This window comes from Zonotrichia leucophrys, chromosome 7, assembly GCF_028769735.1.
Source record: "Zonotrichia leucophrys gambelii isolate GWCS_2022_RI chromosome 7, RI_Zleu_2.0, whole genome shotgun sequence".
Classification (NCBI taxonomy): domain Eukaryota; kingdom Metazoa; phylum Chordata; class Aves; order Passeriformes; family Passerellidae; genus Zonotrichia; species Zonotrichia leucophrys.
The window spans coordinates 27,122,145-27,144,442 of record NC_088177.1 but is presented as its reverse complement, the minus strand read 5'-3'; the positions used below and the strand labels follow the sequence as shown (position 1 = coordinate 27,144,442).

Here is a 22,298-nt window from a genome sequence, read left to right as displayed (position 1 = left end):
TATGTAGAAAAATACTAGTAATAAATAATGGTATTTTCCATGACAAATACTCGACTGTTACAGTACTGCCTCTTACAAGTTCAATGTAAATTTCTAAAGAATGATGTGATATCATGTCCAGGAGTAATCCAACCTGACAATAGCAATTATTCTCCAATGCCTAAATCTAACTTTTGTTTACAGATACCAAAAATGGCATTTGTATCCTTATATTACTGTTTTAAAAAATATTTCTTTCTCCACCTCCTTCACATGCACACATCCATAAGGGTTCTCCCAAAGAAATGCCATTGGAAAAACATTTATGACCAGATTAGGGTTTTAGTGAATTGTGGGCCAATAGAAGGAAGAATGAAAGATGAAGGAGTCCACCAGGTTAGACTGTTCTTTTTCCAGGTGGCACACAAGGCTCTTCCTTCTCCTTTTGCCAATTTACTGAAGATTCATTTAGCATTTTTCACAAAACCATCTAAGTGGAGTTTTTATTTATCATTAAACAGCTATTGTAGTAATGTATACTTTATAAAGCACTTAGAGATCTATGAAGAATATTTTTAAAGTGTGTTTACTATCTGTTACTAAACTCTGAAAGTACACTAACATACTAAACCAAAACTTTTAATATAATATTTTTTCTTATTTTAAAAATTGAGATACATTTCCAATAAGATGTTTTCTTAACTGTTTATCCAATACATAGTATAATTGTGGTATCAGTTTCCATGTACTATATTAAGGAGTAAAAGTACTTAGAGCTTAAACACTAACAAGAAGGAAATATGATTCATAAATCTTAATACTTAACTTACATAGAAAATAGTTCTGCAATTCTATGAATAATTATTACTACTGTTTTTCTCCTAGATACCTTCTGTGAAGCAGGCCTCTGGCTCCTGGGCTTCTTCAGGTTCAACTTCTGGTTGTTCTTCTGCAGGAAGTCCAATATCAACTGTGCTGCCTTCAGATGAACTAGATGAATTTAACTTCTGTAAAGGAAAGAAGCATCACAAATAATTTAAACGCAAATATTATTTGATTCTGGAATACGTATATTAGACAATGTTTTCGAATGTTCTAGAATGCAACATAAGTTAATTGTTGACAAACATCTGAGAAATTTATACAGTCTGATTTTCCTCCTGTAGTGTATCAATCTATTAAATAGAAGGTGTATCAGTAACAGATCAGACTTCAAATAGAATTGTGCTTTAAACTGAAAAATATGGGTAATGCTAAATCTGAGAAGATTTATGACCACAACAAGCCAAGTCATAATGATCTCTTGACCTGAACAGAAATAATGAAGCTTTAAAAAATATACAGGAATTTGTAGTGTCTACTGAAAATCAGGTAAGAGGCTAAAAATAACTACATAAATGAGGTGGGAGCTCAAAGGAATGAGGAGAAAAAGCAGAGAAGGCCATACTTCAGGGGTTAGTAAATCCAGATTAAAATTGCTGAAAGTCTAGCTCAGAGTGAGGCAGAATCCATATACAATAAGGCTGAGGTAGTTTAAGCCCATGAAAAATTCAGATTGTGTTTTATCAACAAATTTTCAACAACATGATGACATAAAGAGACTCAGGCATATGTTGGAAATCAAAATTTTTTTAAAAAGGGGGAAAAAAGAATGCACTTAAGCTAATTCCTATCCTAAAAATTCAAAAACTTGTAACATGTAATATTCAGCTGGAACCTGGTTGCAATCTCTGTCTTTGGCATTGTGGCTAAAACTTGGGCAAAATTGTGAAGGAAATGTACTTAAATATGTATGGCTAAACAAAATAATGAAACAACTGCAATACAGGTCACTGAGTCGAGCTATAAACTCAGCACTGCCAAGACTATCGATAAACCAATGTCCCCAGGTGCCACATCTTTTAAATACCTTCAGGTATGACAATGCAGCCACTTCCTTGGGCAGCCTATTCCAGCGCTTGACAGTCCTGTCAGGGGAGAAATTTTCCCCAATATCCAATCTAAACTTCCCCTAGTGCAAATTGAGGCCATTTCCTTATCCTGTCTCTTCTTATTTGGGGAAAGAGCCTGACCCCACCTCGCTACAGCCTCCGCCCAGGTTCATCAGTGCTGGGTGGCAGCAGCCCTTTGGCTACTGAGGACAAAAACCCCCCAAACACTAACAATTATTAAAGCAGTGGCAGCAATAAGTCAGAAGTGTCACAGTTTCAATGGAATAAAAGGTAACCCTATTCCTACAGGTAGCAGCACATCAGCAAAGAGCTTTCCTAAGCTTTCCTAAACTGAGTTTGTGTCTAAACAGGATCAATTCTCCCCTGATCAGTCATAAACCAGCTGGTATCTCTCTATTTGACTGTCTGCTCTGTGATGGGCTGGAAGACTGGGCAGCATGAAGGCAGTTGTGGAGAGCAGATGATATGTCATTCTTTTATTCTAAAGGATCTTTTTAAAATGTTTTATTTTGAAATTCTTCATGCTGGGGGTGGATCATAATGTGCTGAAAGAAATTTTAAGAACCTTTATTGTAGCAGTGGTTCATAAGCATTAGTCAAATTAATTATAGACATTTTAGCTAATATTTAACAGGAAAATAATTATTAATGCTGCAGATATTAATTAGGAAGTGGGAACAACACTGTCTCTGAAATAAGTTGCTGTGGGGAGAGGCTGTTTTCTACACATCTCCTTTCTTGAAGGAAGATCCAAAAATTGCACTTAGCTTAACACTGAGTTTTTGCTGAGAGCACTAGAGGGCTCTTACACACACTGAAAGAATAGTGAATAAGAGTTCAGCTACCCCAAAATTTGGTGTCTGAAGAACTGGTAGCAATACAGCAGTGGGACAGGATGATGAGCTATTCTGTAAAAAAAAATTGCATTGCAACCAAAATGGGAACTAGCTGGTTAAGGCTGAGGTTTCTCAAGTGAGAAAATTAATGTTGTTAAGTGTCTGAAAAGGCAATTTTCTAATTTGACTAAAATGACAACAAAATAAGTAATTGAGGGTGTAGCTGTTTTGCAAATTCTGTCATCGAATAAATTTAAATTATTTTGCTAAAATAGCCACAAACAAAAAGTTATGTAATGGAAGAGTTATTGCTTTAATATGCTTTTTAAAATTACAGTTCTCAAAAAGGCTTTATATCAATAATCTGCTTTAGCATTCCTTTAGCAACAGTAGATGTTTTCATCTGTTGGTACTTTTCAATTTTAACAACCAAGTGAATTTGAAGTATATGGGAGAGTCTATGGTTAAGACTTCTTTTTATGGGAATCTAGGTGTAGAAGAGCTGACAGTTTAAAAAAAGAATTCATATGTCTAAAGGAGTTACATAAACTCTTTATATGTTTTCTGTTTTATGTATGCTTTTTCAAGGGGCAGAGAGAAGATGTATCACACTCCTCATGGGACCCTTTTCACAGAAGGCAAACAAAAATTTCTGGTGCAATAACACTGGGGCAAAGGCACTGTCCCCTACAAGTTGTCATAACTACCATGTAGACCATGCATAGTTTTTATGGATTAGTTCAGTCTTCCATTACATGGCCTCTTATCCCCTCTAGGATGCTGTAATTTTTTAACTCTTTCTCAGACTTCTGTTCATCAAGAATGAAGTCCTCCTTATATACTCATTTATGCCTATCTACAAAGAAATGTCAAGATAAATGATTAAGAATGGAATACACTGGCTTATGAGAAGTAAAAAAAAACCTAATCAAACAAAATTCCACATAACAAAGACATTCAAAAGATCAGAGAGAATGCACAAAATATCTAAATACCTCTTTGCTTTCTTCCAGGTCTGATTCACTACTAAATTCTTCTGTGTTTAGATTTTCAAAGTCGGATTCACCCACAGCAATGGGCACTGTCACAGTGAGGCTTGGGTTGTTTATGAATGACATGTAATCACTCTCATCAATTATGTATTTTTCCACACTGCTGCCTGTGCCTATACCACTGGTGGTTCCATTTGCATCTTTAATATAGTCATGGTCCTTGCTTAGTTCCACGGTTGTATGGTTAGAAATACAGCTATTTTTGTTGTTTAAATCTTCAAGTGGCTTGATTTCATCTAAAGCTTTCTGTTTTTTAACAAAGGCTTTTTGGATGAATTCTCGTGCTTTTCTCTTCACATAATCTATGCCTTTCTGCATTCTTGCCACAGCAATCTGGAGATTGTTCATTTCGTTATCGTCATCTGTCACAGCAAGGTTGTCTGCACTAAATGAGCTCAAGAGCAAGGCCAAAAATAGGTTCAGTACCTGAAGAAAGATTTAAAAAAATATGTTATAGACTTTATTTTAAAAAATGACATTTATTTTATTTTAAAAAGTCCTATTATTGACATCAAAGACTAAAATCCCAATAACTCACCATAACCAAAAAAGTGCCATCAAAAATTTTTCTCTTCTCCATAAAAACCAAGTTTATTTCACTTAGGTCCTGCTCACTATTCAAAAATATTTGTAAAACTGACTAATCTCCATAAATGTGTCTTGATTTCCTCACAGCATGTAAATATTTTGGTGTCAAAGCTTATAATCTAAAAATGGAGCTATCAGACTTGCTGTTCAGCATCATCGAAAAATTTAATTTAGCCCATCTTACAGCAGAAATTGGATTATTCAGGTGACTAATCATATGGTATAAATAATAAAAAAATCCACAGCAAATTGTTTATAAAGAACCCATATACTAAAATTATTTGGACCACAAAATATTTTCAAAGGGCCAAAAGAGAAATTAGTCACATTCTTAAGTACCTGCTCTGACATTCTTGGGATTTTGACATGGCAGAATATTTTGTTCTCTATCCAAAAAAGCTCTTAAGCTTAACTTTAAGCTTTTCTTGAAACTACCTGCTTAAGTGCTTTGTTGAAGCAGAGCCAGAGCACTTAGTTCACTTCAGGACTGAGACCACTCTCTTGCCAAATCATTTTTTGTTAACACTTTGATTACTTACCACTAGGTTTCCAATCACCATGACCATCATGAAGACTGTAAGGCACATGGCTTGGCCAGCAACCTCCATGCAGTCCCACATGGTTTCAATCCATTCCCCACACAGCACTCGGAATACAATCAGGAAAGAGTGGAAGAAATCTTGCATGTGCCAGCGAGGGAGCACACAGTCACTTGCAATTTTGCAGACACATTCCTTGTAGTTTTTCCCAAAGAGCTGCATCCCAACCACAGCGAAAATGAACACAATGATGGCCAGCACCAGGGTCAGATTCCCCAGAGCTCCCACGGAATTACCAATGATTTTTATCAACATATTTAGTGTTGGCCAGGATTTTGCCAATTTGAAAACTCGTAACTGGAAGGAAAGAAAAATATTGTTAGGAGAACCAGAAAGATACAAGGATATTTTAAAGTTAATTTGTGGAAGGATATTGCTGCAAAATATGCCTTTGGTTGGATTGTTCAGAAGGTATCATCTTGTCTAAAAGCATGAAGATGGAAGTTTCCTTCAAGAAAAATTTGTAAAATTGTAATTTGATATTCTCAAAGCATAGCTTTTACTGAAGGTCAAAGAAGCTACTGATTTGAGCTTAAAATCTAGGGCTCACTGGTTAAAATAATCCGGTCAACTTTTCAACCAGTGTTTGTAGAGATCTGTTTCTGTGATGCCAATCAGAGCATAACACCTATGCTGAATCAATTTATGTCTGCATAGTGGGATGTTTAAAGTTTGTCTATACAATGGATACATTGGGAATAGGCCCAGGGCACCCATTGCTATCTGTTTGGGTCTCTATCAATTTCCACTGAAGACTGTAAGATACCACAATTAGTAAGGATTTGTGTTAATGAAACTGTCTTCAGGATCAATGTCATGGCAAAGATCAAGCAAAATTTTTAAGGCAAAAATAAAATTATTTTCATGAAGTCACATTGAAAAATCAGTACAATTGAAGTATATTTACCAATCTGAATGACCGAAGAACAGATAGTCCTTCCACATCTGCAAGACCAAGTTCAACCAAGCTAAGAGTTACAATAAAGCCATCAAAAATATTCCAGCCTTCCTGGAAATAATAGTAAGGATCCATTGCAATTATCTTGAGAAACATTTCTGCTGTGAAGATTCCAGTGAAGACCTGAGTTCAAAGGGCAGTTTGTTATTACAAAGTGAAACAATACTCTGGTTCTAGTTTAATTCAAGCTGTCTTCTCCAAAAGTAATACTTAAAAATAGCTATATTTACTGTAGTGATTTATTATGCCCACCTTCCCTTAACAAGTGTCAGAAAATCAGGTAATTTTTCTATTAATTAAACTTTATGCTAAGCAAATTACATAAACTTCTGTTTTATAACATTTAGAATCCAATTTCAACTTTCTATGTGTATGGACTTTCTCATGTGCAGTACAAACAATGTCCCAAATTTGATTTTCAGAACATAAGCCAGAACGCTTTCCAAGAAATTATATGGTATTGCTCTTTCTTGGTATACAAATTATAAAATAGGCTAAATCTAAGACTAAAGGGAGGCAGCTTCTTGCCTGCTATGACCTGCCTTTAGTTCAGTTCAACAGAGCTGTGATTATTTATGCCAGATAAATAAATGGTATATTATAATGTACCTCAGTTGATACAGCAACTGAGATACATTATGATGTGCTGAGGTACAACAATTTCCTGAAGCTCAGTAACTTACACCTGGGTGTGCCCAGAAGTAGCAGCAAAGTTGGCTGGCTCAGACACTTCAATGTCAGGAATAAAAGAGTATTTAAGAATGCATTTTAAACAAAGTGCTGCTGGTAGTGGTTTCTCATCATGAGTTTCTATCCTGAATGATGTAGGAATTATGTTTAAGACACACCAAAGTATAACCCTGAGTAGCTTTGAGAGAAGTCTTGGGAGAATTTCTTCTAGGATAGGAATGTACTAAAGTCACTAAAGTTAAAAACTGCTTGAGCCCTGCTCTGACAGGTTTTTTTGGTTTTGTTTTTTTTTTTTTTTTCTGTTTTTGATAACCCATTTTTCAGCAAGCTGAAAAGAAAATAGGACAGCTAAAGAGAATAATCTAAGTGGGATAATCAGGAGACAGGAAAGAAGTCTGACTTGCTCTGCCTAGGAACACCAACACTCAAGATAGACTGTTACAGCCTTTAAATACACTCTAGATACAAACACCACAGAGGGAGAGGTTACCGAATTTTAAGATGCAGGATTGGAACTCCTGAGAAAGACATAGGAATGATACAGTCTGAAATGCTGACAGGTTCCTAACAATCAGAGCAGCACAAGAAGCTTTAAAGTGGAGCTACTGGAGCAGGCAAGCTCTGAGATCCTCTCTATTGCAGAAGGGGTTTATGTCAGGGAGCCTAAAACTGGAAGAATGTGGTGCTTATGGACAGGTTCTTGCACACTCCCTTTGCAGTCAGAGGTACACCAAGATTTATATGGAATTTTCTTGGTTGGAAAACAAACTTATAAAATGCTACAAGATTTTACATTTTATTAGGAAACAGAGGTTCAACATTTCCTTTATATTAAGTATATGAAAATCAGCTGTAGAATTTTCTATTAATTCTCTCCCTTAAATTCTAGAGTTATTTACATGATCTATTTGTTCCTCATTACAAAACAAAGATTATTAAAAATCACATTATAAGAAATCAATTCTTAAAGAAGGAGATAAAGTAGGACTGTAGCTGCAGATACTTCTATGTGATCAAACCTGTCAGTTCAAAAGCAGGAGAACTACAAAAAGTTAACTCATGAAATCTTGAATAATTTATCTTTTTGAAGCAGAGAGAAAGGGAGAAAATACAGCTGACAACCTGAGGAAAATACATCTTACTAATTATCAGAGGATAAAAACAATAAAAAATAGGAGAGGAAAAAGTACTGTGGGATATTTTTTTACATAAAACATAGGAAGAAAGCAATCCACTCATCCATATAAAAAGACTTTTGCACAAGAAAATTCTAGAAATGCTTTTAAAGGGATCTTTTATCTATTGTAAGTTTCTGCTCAGGAAACAGCAATTAAAAACACATTCATAATTTAAAGATTTGTATTGTATTGATTGAGAAATTAACACTGCCTTTATTTGCATAGTGTCTGTTTCAGGAAACAATGCATTTCCTGGTTTAGTAGCTAAACAAATCAAACTCTGCTTAAGATGGACTTTACTTAATGTAGCATTGGAGCCAATTTTTAAATTTTTAATTTGATTTTGCAGAATACAGCAGTATATTGATTTTACAGTATCCTAAGCTACATGAGTCAGGGTTGACAGTCACATTTCCAAAAATGTTCTGATACTTATATCTGAAGGCCAGTAAATATCCAAAAAGCTGTTAAAACCTTTTCTTTCACTTATTACAGGCACATTTTCTTCCAAATCATGAATGTAAAACCCCAACAAACTTACCAGATTTCCAACTGAAAGTACATTATTGAATTCTTCGGTCATTGGATAATGCTCCATAGCCATAAAGAGTGTATTTAAAACAATGCAAATGGTAATGGCCAGGTCAACAAACGGGTCCATTACCACTAAGTTGACGATATGCTTAACTTTTAACCAATGTGGACTGCAGTCCCAGATCAAGAAAATATTTGCAAATTTATACCAACATGGTGGGCATTTCTGTCTCGATTCTTCAAGTTCTGTGGGGAAAAGAAAGTTTATATTTGTTACTACCTGATTTCTCTAACATTCCTCATTCAAATATGAATCGTACCAGTCAAGTTTTCAGTCTGCAGTGGTACTGATCAACCTCCTTTAAGCCCCCATTCCACAGGGCTTTTAAGGAAAGCCTTTAAAAATTGCTATTGAATATATTTGCTATGTTCAAAGCTTATCTGTCAAGCACAACTTCTTTGTATTACAATCACTATGCCCATCAGCATCAATTTATGCATTGGTTTGTATTATGTATTTAATTTTTCCTTGATTACACTTCAGATTGTTTCTCCCACCTACTGTTCAAGTATGTAAATATTTTTATTCTGAAATTTGTGCCATTTAAGTGAAAATGCTCATTCCGAATTCAAGAAAAAAACCATTTTCATCACCTAGAGTAGCTTTACAGAATGACTGAACAAATATAATTGCAAAAATGATTACATATTTTAACAAGAGTTGCATATGTTTAAAAAATGTTCAGTGTTGTTTTTTGTGTCCAATAATACATTTTTAATTACTATGCATAATTACCCATTCAGTTATGACCGTGCACATGAGTTAGATGGTGACAAAACAATGAGATAAAATGCTTCCTTATATAATAACTTTAATGCTTAGTTATGTAATAACCTTAATAAATAAAGAGCTTTGATTTTACTGATAAATATATGTCAGTTTGTTGGATGTTATCTGTACTTAAGCTATTTTAAATCTGTTTTCAAGTTTCAACTCAAACTTTTAGAAATCTATGGGAAAAACAGTTTTAAATATTAAACTATGCATAGCACACACCTTCCACAGTGTTTGTGAGGATGCTTGCAATACTCATGGCTCTTTCCCTTAAAGCTGGATCTTCCAGGAAGTCCATAGACACGTGAAAAGAACCTGATATTCTCTTCCTCATTTCTGGTTCTGTCGTGGTGCCCTATACAGAGAATGACAGTAGATGAGACCACGTTGAAGAAACAACCAGATAAGCAAACATGACATAAGCCTGTTAGTAATGTCTTAGCTTGGACACGTGCTCCGTGCACTTCATATTTTATCATGTCGGACTTTTATTACTTTTTACTTCCATGTAAATAATTTTAGAATTCCATTAGGTCACAGGTACCTACGGCTCAAGATTGACAGAGAGTTTATTTACTCAATTTTTGCATTTTTTTCTTTAAGATATGAAAAGTCTTAAAACATTTAAGCAAATTTAAACAAATGGAAAAGGGTTGAGTTCAAAATATTGCACAAAATTTCCCAAACTGTAATTTTTTTCCTTGCTCCTGTTGACAGGATATTCTGTGGTTTGCAACATAATAGTCTTTTCTCTTAATCAAACTGTAGCAAGTAAGAAAAGTCTGACTTCCTCATGCTTCCTCATGCTAGTATTTTTTAGCAGTCTCAGTGGACAAATTTGAACTAAACAAGAAATTTTTTGGAGATATTTTCTCTTACCTTTGTGTGGTAAGAGAATGGCAGCAATATGTGCTGCCAATATGTTCACACAGCCATTTGCATTTTTAGAAGTATGTATTGAACTTTGATCTTCCAATGAACTATTTGTTGTCTATTCTACAATACTCCACCAAAAATGGATGGAAAATATATAGGAATGAGAAATAAATGGTAGTAAGGAATTGACAACTTCCTTACATTTTTAACCAGGCTGATAAGGAAGAGTGATATCAAAATTAACGAATAATGCTAATTTTGATAGTGGTAATACAGCATCATATTGATTGCAGTTATATAACATTTTTGTACAATATTTTCCATTGTATATCAACTACGATAGCTAAATGGACCTTTAGATCAGCTAAAGGAAAGTATGGCACAGTAATACAGTGAAGCACAGCATTTTTATGAATGTGTAAGTTATTATTCTATGACTTGGAAACTGTGACTTGCATTTGTTAGTTATGTGAATTTTTGTAAGTAAATGCTTAGCTTGCAAACCTATCTTAGCTATTTTAATTACTGAAGAGTTTACAAGATGCAGGAGCATTCATAGCTTGACCAACCAGGAAGCATTGCCAAGGGTTCCATTCTGTAGAAAACACTGGCTGGTGCAGTAAGAAAAGGCCACCATGCCTGAGCTATTTAAAACTTTCTTACATTGTCATCAGTAGCTGGTTTATCTATTATCACCTCTGGCAGAAGCTGTCCAACAGGCGATGTAGGAACAGATGGTCCACCAACCAGGGAAACCACCCCATTGCAATCCACGGTGCTGTGCATCTTCCCATTCACTGGAAACACTGCCAGCATCCTGGATGACCTACTGGCCTGGCTGATGTTGCTGTTGCGCCGTTCTCCGTGCCTGCGCGGCACAAAGAGAGAATCTCTTCTGCTGTCGTTGTCTTCAAAAGTGCTGTGCTCATCATCAGCAAAGTCATTTTCTGACCCTACATCCTTTGCTCGACCTCTGAAGCTGAAAAGACTTGTTCTGCTGTTGCGCCTTGGGGAAAACAGGGAGCCACGAATGCTCAGCAAAGACTGCAGGTAAATAAAATATGTGATTGTTAGCTGAAATCCTCAACCTTAGCACTGTTATTAGATTATCATTAGGTTTCTTTTTTTCTTAAATAACAGTACCAAAGCTACATGCTGCTGTGAAATTTTTGCATGTATTTCATTAGAGATATATTTTGCAGATAGAAGTATCACTGTTCAGGGATACTTGAGACAAAACCAGTGCTGAACACTCCTTTTTCAGCTGAAGTTGCCAAATAGATAAGTTGCATAATTCCCACTGATAAAAAAAAGGAAGCCCATACATGCACTCTGTTTCATGAATGAGGAATCTTGCCCATTGTGAACAAACATTGGCTCAAACATCATTGAAACAAGTGGAAAATGTGAGGCTATCATAACAGAAAAACACTGTAGCATTTTAACAGGTAATATATAATCATGCTAAAAGGAACCCTACATAATCAGAGAATATTTTAATATGATTTTTAAATAATCCCATTAAAAGAACAGAGATATGAGGTTACATTTAATTCTGAGGGGTTTTTTTTACAAAGCAATCTAGCAGCTAGAGCACTTCCTCTCAAGCCCTAGCAACAGTAATATAAAGTATCAGTATTTCCTTTGTTTATGCAGTAGAATCACATTACTGTACTTTAGGAAGACTAAAGTAGTTTTGCAACAGCCTATGAGGCTTTAAATATGTGTTTTTACTGAAGAAAAAACTATAGGCAATACCTGATGCGGAGAAGAATACTTCTTTTCATACGTCAGTCTATTGCCTTCAATAGACAATCGGAAACCTTTCCTTCTGATGCTGTCTTCTGATTCAGACTTGTGAAATTCATCTTCATCTTTTTCCTCTCCTCCAGACTGTTCTTTCTGTTTCCTTTTTTTCCTTCTATTTCTCCTCTCTTTTGCACTCTTTGAGCTCAATTTTGATGCGTCTGAGGAGCTTTCTGAGAGCCCTCCTGCTTCTCCTCCAGCACTGGGCTCCCTGGACTCTGCAGATGCTGTTACTGCTGCTGCTGCCACTGCTGCCGCCTGCCATGATGCAGAAGGAATTGAGCAAACCATGATCTAATGTTTTCCTTTCTTTAATTTACTTATACGTAATTTCTACTCCAAAAGTCCCATTTCTCTTTCTATAGGGTATCCTTTCCCTAGGTTTTTCTTCTAATTGTTATTAACCAGTTGACTCAAGATGTGTGTTGGTCATAGACTTCTCTCATCCTTCATGAGTAAATTTTAAATGCAGAAATCTACCAGATGGCATTAATGGCCCTAGACTAGAAAAACATAGTGAATATCCTATACCTAGTTTTGAATATTCCTTCTTGATGGCCGAATCATTCACAATACCCTTCTTCCGTGCAGAATAGAAAACCTCTGAACTAACTCAGTCATGGAAAGACCAACAGGGTACTTTATGTTTCCAGTTTTGGAAAGCAGAAGTTGACTATCTCTAGTAAACTCACTTCCTTACAGTCCTGCATTACTACACCATAAACAGTACCTGTGCTGCTTCTTGTTGCTTCTTCAGTTGTTCCAGCATCTGTTGAAATTCTGCCTCCTTCTGCTCTGCTTCTTCCAAGGTTGCCTGGTTCTGTTCTTCATAGGCCATGGCCACCACAGCCAGGATCAGGTTTATCAGATAGAAAGAGCCCAGAAAAATCACCAGAACAAAAAATATCATGTATGTCTTCCCAGCAGCACGAAGAGTCTGGAAATAATAATACATTTATAAGCAAGTATATGTTAACAGGTTTTTTTCCATACTGTTGAAATTCAGAAAAGGAAATAGACTCTAGTCTTTTTGCATCACTGATACAAACATATTTGGTCTATTTTTAATTAAAAATTTCTTACCAATTGATAGAGGTTCTCCCAGAAGTCCTGAGTCATTAGCCGAAACAGTGACAAGAAAGCCCAGCTGAAGGTGTCAAAACTTGTGTAGCCATAATTGGGGTTTCTGCCCGCTTTCACGCAAGTATATCCTTCCGGGCACTGCCTACAAAGAAAAACTGGACATTACCTATTTAGTCATATTTTAATATTATCACCTGGATGTTAGTATACTCATTTGTGCAGCCAGAACTGCAAAATAACATGTTTTGCCAGGTTTTGTCATCAGGTATTGCTCTTCCTTTATTTATCAACCAGGCAGGAGCTACACTGATACTAAATTACTCATTCATCATGCAAACATTCAGTTTACCTGAGCAGTTCACTGAGCTCTGATCAAGGATACAGATCTCAAGCCCAGTATAAAAGCCTTTCTTATGTGAAAGGATGTGGTCACTCAAAATAAGCCCCACTCGAACTGCACATCTAGGGAATGTGGATCTAATTTCTACACAGTGCAATAATATGATGAAATTCGTTCTTACCCAGCATCAGAGCTATTTCCACAAAGCAGAGCATCATTTTGCCCTTCCAGAAAATAAAAATGACCTGTTTCAAAAAGAATTTTAAAAATTATAAAATTCAAACCATAGCCATTATTTCTAAAAGTTTTAAGGTGATTTCTGACCCAATTTTAAACAAGCAGTGCTATTTTCTCAGCAGGACAACAGTTTTAGAGTAAATGACATTATGAATTTCACTAAGCACTATCACTCACAGCACTCACTGTTAAAATGCCAAAATTTACTAAAAATTCTGTCAAATGCTTCTGGATGTGGATTCTCCCTTCTGTCTGATCACTCAGCTAAAGAATCCTTTTCTAAATAATGTACAGTTGTTTATTAGAATAATTACAATCTATCTAAAAATATGTTTTCATAATTTCTTCAAAACTTCCTGATCAGTATTTCCAGGGGTTTCGGTTTGTTGCTCACGAGCACTTGTGACAGTTATCAAATATGTAAACCCTGCAAAATCCCACCCAGCTGCCAGTGGCTCTGATGGCCACGGGTGTGCACACACTGCAGTTGTAGCTCACTGTCTGTATGAAGGCCCTGGCAGACACCTAAATTTAACTCAGACATAATTACTGCTGCAGCCACAACTTTTAAAGTAAGATTTAAGGAGTACATGACAAAATTATTGAACACCTTAGTAAAATAAATTGGTTAAGTTCCACCAAATCACCCTGTAACCAGTCATCCCAATGTCTGTACAGCAATGCCATAGTTAAAAGACATTTTAGATGGTTTAAATACCAGAGACATTGACCTATCTATTCTTAGAAGAACAAAGAGATGAGAAAAACTTTGTGCTTATTAAGATTCATCTTGACTGTATCCTTGAGAAGTGTTTTTCTTTTCTCCTTCAAAGCAGATACCTACAGTCTTGATTGCTAAAGTCTTGATTTTTGGAAGAATTATCATAGGACAAGCTTCTCCTGTAATAACAATCTCCCATTTGGACACAGGCAGAAGGATGTTTTTTATACAGGGCCTGACTATGTGTCCCATTTCTGATGGAATCCAAAATATTGTCTCAGGTTGTCTGTGAGGACAGGACCGGGACAGTGGTGATGCTCCTCTGAGCACCTCCCTGGCTCCAACACTTCCGAATCACAGCAGCCTCAGAATCAAGGTGGCACCTTTTTTGGCTTCTTGACACCATTTAAACCTCATGTTGGATTTCTTTTCCATTTAACTGTCCTGTTAGATTCCCTTAAAATGATCTCATTTGAAAATGAGTGCAGCTGAGTTTCAGCTTGATTCTGCCTGTGCTGCCCAGGCCAGGCTACTACAGGCACTAAGGAATTCTGAGTCTGAGGAGGTGTCACAAGCTGCTGGCTCAGCACATATTCATTTGCTGCAGAAGGGAAACAGTACCTAGGCCAGCCTCATCACTCCTTCCTGTGAACAAAATTCACCATTTGGAAAAAGGAGTCTTTAAGCTGTAAGTAGACCTTGTTCAGACACCTTGCAAAGGACTCATTTTCAGTGTCTAATGATGTATCCACATCTCACAGGGATCAATCCCCTGTGCTGTGCCAATTGCACAGCCCTGTGTGTGGCTGCTGTCGCTCTGGGCTGGTGTGCATTGCAGAGCTGCTCTGTGCTGAAGCACAGCTGTAAACAGAAAGCTGACAGGATGCTGGACACAGCTGACCCTTAGGAAGCAAATTTTATTCTGCCTTATGTCAGCTAATCATGATTAAAACATGCTGGAACGTAGCAGCTTGTTGGGAAGAATTCAAACCTGCCTTGATGTGGTTTACATGGAGCAGTCAGTCCTGATCAGCACTGCAGCAGCTGAGCTGAGCTGCTACAGCAGCTCTGCATCCAGGTTCTGTGCTTCAGACAAGATGTGCCCTGCAAGGCTGCTGCACTTGCCAACTCCACAGAAACCAGAGCCACACAGGCTTTCTCTGAGTGCTCTGATACTCTTGGGCAAGTGCTCAAAATATTATCACAACAGGAAAATTTTTATAACACACAAGCTGAGCAGTATAAGCATGTATACCAGAGAGAAGTGAAAAATCCCTCATTACACCATTTCTGCATAGTTCACAGAGGAAATAGTCATAATGCCTCATGATAGCTCCTGCTAGCACATCTTGTGTAAGTTGGGCTCCTCTTTAATTGATTGGGAAATGGGAAAAGCTCCCTGGTAGGTGAGCACCTAACTTAAAGCAAAATTAAAGCTGTTTGAGTAAGCATAGGGTATAATATGAGAAACACTGAGAATAAGTGTTATTTCATGAAATAGATTGTGAGATGCTTTTTCTCAGAAAAAAAAATTGCTTATGGAAAGAAACCTCAGCTTATCTGGAGCTAAGTTTATCAGAATTCTTATCTTAGAAAAAGAAAAAGGGGGGCGGGGCAAGAAAGTGCCAGACTCACTAATTACAGGAATGCTTATGTAAAGACCCGCTAAATGGTGTCTCCAAAAATGAGCTCACTGGTAAAACTAGGGCTTACATGCCTTTTTCTGCATAGTATACACAAATAATGGCATCATAACTTCCATAATTCCTACAAAAGACACTGCCATTGCACTGCTCTGAGCTGCAGGTGAAGAACAGCTTATTGCCCTGTGAAGCAGCTGATTTTTGCATCCTGTCTGCCCATTCACATGCAAAAAGAGAGCAGGAAGTTGTGAGAAGATAATTTTTCTCTTTGAAACTGCTGGTAAGCAAGGACAACCTTATTAAATTCATATAAGACTTGTAATTTAATTATAAATTTCATAATACATATGAAATTCTGTAAATATACCAAAGGCAGATGTAGCCATTCAATAAACTACTTCCTGGAACAAATTCAATTGAGCTTTATTTTCAGGGGGCTTCAGGTCTTCTTTAAATCAAATGAAATCAGAACTTAAGTTTATAAATTCTTTGTTAAAAAGTCAGGAAATTAAGTTTGGCTTGAAGTCTAGGCCTTCATTAGGAGACTGCTTAGACTGTCATACCCTATAGCATGGGATCTCCATGAATTCATATGTTCAAGTAAATTGAGTTCCACAGAAAGATTGGTTTAAGAAATTCAAACTATAATCCATCATAGTCATTGATTAGCTGTATGATCACAGTTAGAAGCTGTCTCACTTCTATTCAAAATTTGTCTGGCTTTGACTTGCAGATGTTGAACCTGTTATATCTCTGCCTGCTAGATCAAAGATATGTCTACGATGAAAATTCTGTTCCCCATGGATTTTTTTTTTAACTGTGATCAAATCACCCCTTAAACCTTCTCTTTGATATGCTAAGTAGGCTGAGCTCCTGCTCTATCTTGGTATAAAGCATGTTTTCCAACCCTTTAATCATTCTGCTCTTTTTTGAACTTCCTCCATTTTTTTCAACTTTCTGTCTAAATTGAACTTTATATAGTATTCCAGTAGCAACTGCAGTAATGCTAAATACAGGGGTAATTCTGTCTTCCTGGTCAATAATTTATTTATGTGAACAGGATATTATTTAGCTTTTTGGCTGCAGACTTTTAGCCTTAATTAGTCAGTCCTGGCTGCCCTGGAGTGCCTTAGGTGCCTCAGCCTCTATATTGTTCCAATTGGACTTCTCTATCCTGCCTTTCAGTTTCCCTGCAGCCTTACAAATGAGCTGCTGTGGCAGTGTTTTCCAGAGCCTCTGTGGCACTATTTTTCCTGTGTCCTCATGTTGTTCTTCATGTCACTTCTATTCTCCTGACATGACACTTGCAAACACACTACTGCCACAGCAGGTGCTTACAGGAAGGAATTGTCTCTGGTGTGAGATTAATTTCTTTTTCTCCTCCTTTTTTCTATTCTTTGCTTGTGGCTTTATATTAAGTGACCTAATAATATGAATGTACAAGCCTAGAAACCAGGCAGCCGTGCAGCACCCACTCTGATCAAAGGGCACTCCAATTAGTGCTAATAGCACTGTAAGAAGGAGCAAGCTGTAGGAAATTTGAGGAGATGATAATAAAAATCACAGAGATGCTGTGGGAAAAGAGTTGGGGTCACTGCTGCACTGGAAAGGATACCCAAGTGAGGAGACTCACCTGGAGACCCCACAACTTCTCTTTGCAGCTGGTCACTGTAATCTCTTTTCCTTTTCTATCTCTCTCCTTTAGTTCTCAATTTACATCTACAGTCTCTGCAAGCCTGTCTCACGACATGAACTGTGAGTGTTGAATTTTAAGACATTTCTGTCTCAGGGGAGATGAGAATTTGGCAGCTGGGTTTGACAAAAAGAGCTATTCCAAGTAGCAAGACCATGTTCCTTGCTCCCTCTTCCCTGCAGGCCTTTAGAGCAGACGTATGAGAGAGAAAATATTTCTCCTATTCTGTCTTAACAAAATGCATCGTCCCTTCCCCTCCCTCCTTCTAAGAACTGGGTCAGCCACAAACCACTTCAGTGAGAATTCTGCAGACAATACTTACTTTCATCTTCAATGTACCCCTTCCAGTCAAACGGAGCCACTGTTGAATTAAGCAATGTACCATTTTCACCTATGGTGCTGTTTAGCTGGGAAGTAATATTTGTTTCCAAAGTAAAATTTTCTGGAGGCCACTGCAGGCATTTATTCCTCAGGTTGCCCATGAACAGCTGCAGCCCTATCAGCGCAAATACACTCAGACAAAACACAGTCAGGATCATCACATCTGAGAGCTTCTTCACAGACTGAATCAGGGCTCCTACAATGGTCTTCAGGCCTGCAAATGGAAAGGAGTTTTTATTCTGATGTTGGAAACTTTTACAAAGCACAAAATTTACAATGTCTCCCAGAAAAGTATAGATTTCATGCAGAAGCCCAAATACATGATTGTAATGTCTGTGAAACAACATTTTTGTGAAGAGCTTTTTCACTTGTGAAAATGAATAAACAGCTGAAATTTATGTCCACTTGAAACTGTGAATGGAATGAGTTGCATATATTTCAAAACAACTTGTTTCAATGATAAAACAAGCAATTTATTTTTTATTCATGCTGTACACTGATCTCACGTAAACATCTTCTTTCTTTTCATTTGTCAATACATCTTGCTCCAAACCTTTACTACTATCAGTTTTATAACATACTAGATTTAGAAGACAGTAGTAAAAAGCCTGTTCAACAATAAATAGGATTCAAATTTAATGCTATAAAACTGGAAATGGTTTGGAAAATTGTAGCTTTTTAAGATAATAAATCCCCCATGCAACACCCATGCTATTCTTTATTATCTTATTCCTTCATCTTCTTTGTAAGTCAACATTTCAAACAGTTTTATTTTTCAGACACAGATATTCACAAAAAATACCACAGAACATCATGTAGGTAGGATACACATGGGTAAGAAAACTTTAGGGTTACTAATACTCATTGAATGTGGAGAAGAAAGCTTGACGTCATACAATGCAAACCACACACACTGTGTACTGCAATGTCTCATGCAAGAATCTGTTAAACTCAAAGGCTGATTTCAAAAGGAAAGTGCTCATTTTCAAAAGCAATGAATCAGAGATTTCAGTGAATCCTGATATCTTCTGATTCCTGCTTTTTTTGTAGAAAGAAATAAGACTTATATTTAAAAAATATGAATTCTGTTTCATTGAAATAAAGTCAGCCTCAGTGTTTAACCTCGCTCTCACCTGGAATGACTGATATTGTTTTCAAAGCTCGGAGAACTCTGAATGTTCTCAACGCTGAGACATTGCCCAGGTCCACAAACTCTGTCACATATCTGTAATAGGGGAGTTCACACACAAACACAATGACAGGATAAAAAGGAACAGTTGGGAGGTAAAAGGGGCCTAACACCTTACACCAGTTACTTCTTACCTGGAATTACAGAAATAGTTTTCAAAGCTCTCAATACTCTGAAAGTTCGAAGAGCTGAAACATTGCCTAGGTTTACAAATTCTGTTACATACCTGTAGGATTAAATCACAGTTATTCAGAATTTAGGCAGAGTTTATGCTACTTACTTGGGTCTTTCATCAAGACCGCTTTGGCGTTTTTAGCAAAAACTTAAACAGCAACAGTCAGAGGTTTACCTTTCACTGCAGTTTGCCTTGCATTAATATACTTTCAGAGCCTTCAGCTAAATTAAATGTCTCTGAAGTGAATCACACTGATTTTACTTTGAAAGCCTAAAATTTATCTAGACTAGATTGGTAAGTTTGGAGAATGAAGTCAAAGGGAAGCTCCTTTTCTGCTCAGAAAAAAAAAAAAGCAGGACATGAAATTAGCCTCTCTAATACTAGCTGTACTAATGGCTTCTGCAGTATTTATGTTTACATCAAAATACGCATTTTTGAAAGTGAAAATTGTTTTAGACAAAAGTAAGTCCATAAAAGAATTTCCATTTAACAAAATTGGTATGTATTGATACTAATTTCATGCCCTTTTGCCCTTCTCTTTCCAAGAAAAAACAAAAAACAAGAACTTACGCAAAGGTAATGACAGTGAAATCAAGCCAGTTCCACGGATCTCGAAGAAAAGTAAAATCTTCTAAGCAAAAGCCCCTTGCAATGATTTTTATTAGTGACTCAAATGTGTAAATGCCAGTGAAAGTATATCTGAAAAATATAGGAAAATTTAATCAAAATCAGTAGCAATATTTTACATTGGTATTATGACAGAAATGTGATGATCAAATGAGTTTTTTATTTCACAGCCAGATAAAAAAATACAGTAAATAAGCAATTTCTTCTGAAATGCATTATATTAATCAGAGACACTTGTGTATTTACATGCATTAGTTATGCTGTTGAAGTACAGCAGTCCTGATCTTGTACATAAATAAAAATAAATAAATCCATCAAATAAATAACAGGTTAAAACTTATAGGTGACATTCAGTTTAAAAGTATGGACTATTAGGTCATTAACTGTTAAGTGAGAAACCATAAGCATAATTTACTGGATACTGAGTCACCAACATGTAAAACACCTGGTATTGGCTCTAAAGAGGGAAGGATGCAAGCGTGCACTGAATTCTCATTCTCACTTTAGTAATACCTTTGCTTGTATGCTGCTCTTAACTGAGATGAACACTGAAGCACCCATGGTTCTCCTACTTATGAAATGGTGTAAGGAAGGGTAAAAACAATGGGTAGGTGCTAAAACATGGAGAAAACTAGTGGAATCTCAGTAGAATACTCTCTGTAAACTGTTTGCGTGGTTTTTCTATCCAATTGTTCTACTAGAATGAGATTCAAATAATTATTCAACATTTGTGCATAGTTCAGAGAGGAAATACTCATAGTGCCTCATGATAGCTCCTGCTAGCACATCTTGCTCTGCAGTTACTGGGATGGTAACTCCTAGAGGAACAGACAAAGTTATATTGAAATAATGGGCAACTTACTCTACATTCTTTGTCCAGTCTGGAGGGTTACTCATGGTCATAAATACGCAGTTGGTCAAAATAGTGCACATGATAAGCATGCTGAATAATGTAGGTACAGTTAAGGAAAACACAGTAGCTATTCACACAATATCACATCAGTCATGGCTTAGGTACAGTAAAATACTGCCACTTACACAAAACCTTTAGGCTTTGGTAAACACTGACACACACTTTACTTAACCTCGTATTTTTCACTTTAGTACATTAGACTTTAATACTGGTCTCGATTTGTTGACATTGATGCTGCTTTGCTGGTGTCTTGATGTTTTGTTTTCAGCTGGTCCTGAAAGGAGATGGCCCTCACACCCTGGGAGGTAACATGAGTTGAGCCACTGCCAAAACCAAAATAACTTGCAGGAATATGCAGTTTGCCTTTAGTACTTGGCATGACTGAATAAGTGTTAGTCTTTCACTTCTACAGGCTTGGTACTAAAGAGCTGGCATATGCAAGGGGAAAAAAGTTTCCTCTGTTTACCCAGAGTCAAAACTGAGCTGAGTCAGTACCCAGCAAAGCCAGTCTGTTAAAAACACAGAATAAAACATAGAATAAAATTTTTAATTGCTGAAGTGAGTGCATTCCATGTTTCCCTAACACCAGCTTAATGCTTCAATCAATGAAACAGAAATCCACAGAGAGCTCAGAGATTAACGTGAATAGTTTTCTAGTATTACTTTTGATCTCTCTCAAAATCCAGCAAAATCAGTGTATCTGTTTCTACTAATGCTATAACTTGAAAATGCTTCAATCGTTGCATGAATTGCTTGAAAAGCACAGAAAACTGGAGAAGATTAGAATGGAATTAATTTTTATTTGATGTTCCAGCAAGGAACATTTAGGTACTCTGGGACTATGAAACCCAGACTAACAGCTCAGAGGGGCTGGTTCTAGGGAGGTGGAATAATGCAATGTTCTCTGTCCACCAGATCACTGCCTTTTCAGACAGTGCAGTTCTTCCTTTTTTTGTGGCAATAACCTCAATTCAAACATTTGGAAATACTGAAGTTAGAAAACTAGACAAAAACCTGTCTCAAAACGGCCACATGATGGCAGCAAAAAATAAGTGCTGCTACACATTTGGACCAAATGGTTAACTTATTTTTCCTCTAGTCATCTCTCTAAATTATTTATTCCTTAAAACTCCTTGCATCACCATATCTGGCAAAGAAAAGTTTAAACTAAAGAAAGCTCTTTACAGCTAAATTTGTATCTGAGAGCCCAGGATTTAATTTTTTTTTTTAATCAAGTAGATAGCATTTGATTGTTTTGGGTATATTTTTATACCATCAAGAAAAACAATATGAAAAAAGAAAAATAGCATCACGATCTAAACTTCTCAGAAAAATTGTTGCAATCATTAAGATTTTTGCTTAGAGCAGCTGAAAATTCAAACTTTAGCATAACTTTTCAGTAAACACTCAGAT

The 22,298-nt window shown here is 36.5% G+C and overlaps 1 protein-coding gene across 3 annotated transcripts in view; it reads right to left on the bottom strand.

The window, feature by feature from the left end:
- Positions 1-22,298, bottom strand: part of LOC135450524 (sodium channel protein type 1 subunit alpha) — an 88,972-nt gene that overhangs the window by 30,869 nt on the left and 35,805 nt on the right. The window contains exons 5-19 of one of the 3 annotated variants that reach the window (XM_064718806.1): positions 20,835-20,924; positions 19,916-20,044; positions 19,115-19,206; positions 17,923-18,195; positions 13,488-13,551; positions 12,967-13,108; positions 12,614-12,820; positions 11,836-12,141; positions 10,741-11,121; positions 9,424-9,556; positions 8,374-8,612; positions 5,914-6,087; positions 4,947-5,303; positions 3,763-4,245; positions 869-986 (exon numbers count right to left, since the gene is read on the bottom strand). In XM_064718806.1, the coding sequence (XP_064574876.1) occupies positions 869-986; positions 3,763-4,245; positions 4,947-5,303; positions 5,914-6,087; positions 8,374-8,612; positions 9,424-9,556; positions 10,741-11,121; positions 11,836-12,141; positions 12,614-12,820; positions 12,967-13,108; positions 13,488-13,551; positions 17,923-18,195; positions 19,115-19,206; positions 19,916-20,044; positions 20,835-20,924 (3,188 nt within the window). Of the gene's footprint in view, positions 1-868; positions 987-3,762; positions 4,246-4,946; positions 5,304-5,913; positions 6,088-8,373; positions 8,613-9,423; positions 9,557-10,740; positions 11,122-11,835; positions 12,142-12,613; positions 12,821-12,966; positions 13,109-13,487; positions 13,552-17,922; positions 18,196-19,114; positions 19,207-19,304; positions 19,397-19,915; positions 20,045-20,834; positions 20,926-22,298 lie in introns of all 3 variants that reach the window. The other 2 variants (XM_064718808.1, XM_064718805.1) reach the window with 2 other exon arrangements.